The sequence below is a fragment of the Piliocolobus tephrosceles genome, chromosome 20 (genome assembly GCF_002776525.5).
Source record: "Piliocolobus tephrosceles isolate RC106 chromosome 20, ASM277652v3, whole genome shotgun sequence".
Lineage (NCBI taxonomy): Eukaryota > Metazoa > Chordata > Mammalia > Primates > Cercopithecidae > Piliocolobus > Piliocolobus tephrosceles.
In genome coordinates this window covers 41,774,249-41,776,792 of record NC_045453.1, presented here as the reverse complement: position 1 = coordinate 41,776,792, position 2,544 = coordinate 41,774,249, and the positions used below count along the sequence as shown (strand labels likewise).

Genomic DNA, 2,544 nt, shown 5'->3' with positions numbered 1-2,544 from the left:
TGGTCACATTGAGGGGAAGTGGTCACACTGAGGGGAGGTGGCTATACTGTGAGGGAAGGTGGTCACACTGTGAGGGGTGGTAGTCATTACTGAAGGGAGGTGGTCACACTGAGGGGAGTGGTCACACTGAGGGGAGGTGGTCACACAGTGAAAGAAGATGATCACAGTATGACAGGTCATCCTTCAAGAGGCAAGTGCCCAAAAATCTGTTTACAATCTAGAGCAATATTTCCCTGAAATAAACTTTAAAAGTGATTTTACACCATTTAACCCAGTGTCAGAACAGCAGCATACAATATGAGCTCGAAATCTTGTATAATTTTAATAAGGTAATTGTTGTTGGTTGGTTTGATACAGTTCTCCAGAAAAATTAAGGAAGAAAGAGCCAACCTCATATACGTTGCAGAATATATCCACGAGGCTTTACTGGTGGCACCCAAAGTTTTCAGCACCTCCAGTATTTAGTTGTGAGAATCAGTTGCTTTTTCCCTATCATTGCCTTTGTCTCTTTGGTTTAACTCCGAATTCCTGCAACCCCCACTGACTGCTCTTTCCAATGCGTGCATAATCTCCAACACCTTGTTGTGTCTTGCTTAGCCAAGTGGCAGTGACTCTATGCCTCCATATAGCTTGAGTCTGTATTTCTATCTATAAGCTCTTATCACCAGTAAGTTAATAATCCAACAAAACCCTGCAAGTAATTGCCTTTTCTGTTCAAAATAGAAGGAATTATTGGAAGTTGAAATAAATGTACCATCGGAGTCCACAGACTCTTGATCTACAGTGATGTTCAAGAATCACGGTGTTTGGAAAGCACCCAGCTCAACCCTGGGGGATGTGCTTTCTAGAAGTACCCTACTCTGGAGGGCAGATATGCGGCGGTGAAGCAAATATAGCAGATGTTATCTGTGGAGTCCAGGCGGGGGCGTGCAGGTGCCCACTGGACAGTTCTTCAACTTATCTCTGAAAATGTTTATAATGAAATGTTGGGAAAATCTCTACTACACCGTACCTGTGTACAGCATAGGATTCTCAACTTCAAACAACTTTATTCTTTCTAAGTCCTATCTCTTCAAATGTATCAATAAAATTTGACTTGACCGTGAATTTATTCTAAGGTTTTAAAATCCCATTTCTTGGGAATTATAACCAAGAAAACCATCTAGGACCTTTCAAGTAAAAAGGTTTAATCACTCCTTTTTTTATTATTATTATTATTTTTAAAATGGGCAGGGCACAGTGGCTCACACCTGTAATCCCAGCACTTTGGGAGGCTGAGGCGGGCGGATCACCTGAGGTGGGGAGTTCCAGAGCAGCCTGACCAACATGGAGAGACCCTGTCTCAATTAAATATACAAAATTAGCCAGGTGTGGTGGGCCACGCCTGTAGTCCCAGCTACTCGGGAGGCTGAGGCAGGAGAATCGCTTGAACCCGGGAAGCGGAGGTTGCAGTGAGCCCAGATCACGCCATTGCACTCCAGCCTGGGCAACAACAGCGAAATTCCTTCTCAAAAAACAAACAGAAACAACAACGACAACAAAACAAGTATGATGATTTTTATCTGAAAATGAAGGGCTTGAAATTACTAACCTGGATGACTCTTAAGGACATTATACTAAGTGATATAAGCCAGTCACACACAAAAAAAAATACTACACGGTTCCACTCATATGAGGTGCCTCTGTAGTCACGTTCACAGAGGCAGAGGTGGTTTCCAGGGCCTGGAGGATGGGAGGGTAGGGAGCTGCTGTTTAATAGAGACAGCATTTCAGTTGACGAAGATGGAGAAGTCCTGGAGATGGACAGTGGTGAGGGTTACACAGCAATGTGAATGTACTTCATGCCACTGAAGTGTACACCTAAAAATTATTAAAATAAGACATTTTATGTTATTGTATACTTTGCCACGATTAAATTTTCAAAAGCTAGGAAAAAAGTGACCATCCTTGCACAGCTGACTACTATCGTTTTCATTTTCACGAAACTGCCCTGTTACAACTGTGCAGGGTCCAATTAATTTCTGTATCTGGCCTCTTACTGTGTTTTACAGGAGGAAGACCTTCCTTCCATAGAGCAGTTAGCCCATCAGATAGAAGATGAGGAAATAAACCCGACTGAGAAGCCCAGGCAATACCTCAAAAGAGTCTTCGAGGAATCCATCTACAAAACCCTGGTGGAGAGAAGCGCTCTTGACTACCTACGCTATAATCGCTACCACCTGCCCATGTATGCGTGGCCAGGCATCATTTAGTTGTAGGCAGGGTCTCCCCTTTATGGTTTTCATTTATTTAGTTCCTGGAAACTTGCTCTGTAGAAATAGAAAAGTTCTCAGCAGCCTGGTATGACAGTGAAGCCGGCCCCTGGTGGTTTTGTTCATTCCTTTCCTTCCCTGACTTATGCCTGTAGTTTTCTATCATCCCAGTAGGTGGCACATGGCCGTGTGCCTCTCTTCTGGGGCAGGCTCGCTTTACAAATCCCAGGCATGTTTCTCTGCAGAATAATCCATTTCGGCAATAAAATGAGATCATACTGTGTAAAACTTG

General features: G+C 43.4%; 1 protein-coding gene across 1 annotated transcript in view; it reads left to right on the top strand.

Moving 5' to 3' along the window:
• The window catches only part of CFAP61 (cilia and flagella associated protein 61), a 295,737-nt gene extending 293,193 nt beyond the window's left edge, over positions 1-2,544 (top strand). Inside the window, exon 27 of the mRNA XM_023217758.2 lies at positions 2,052-2,544. Within this exon, the coding sequence (XP_023073526.1) occupies positions 2,052-2,252 (201 nt within the window). The 3' untranslated portion in view covers positions 2,253-2,544. The remainder of the gene's footprint in view (positions 1-2,051) is intronic.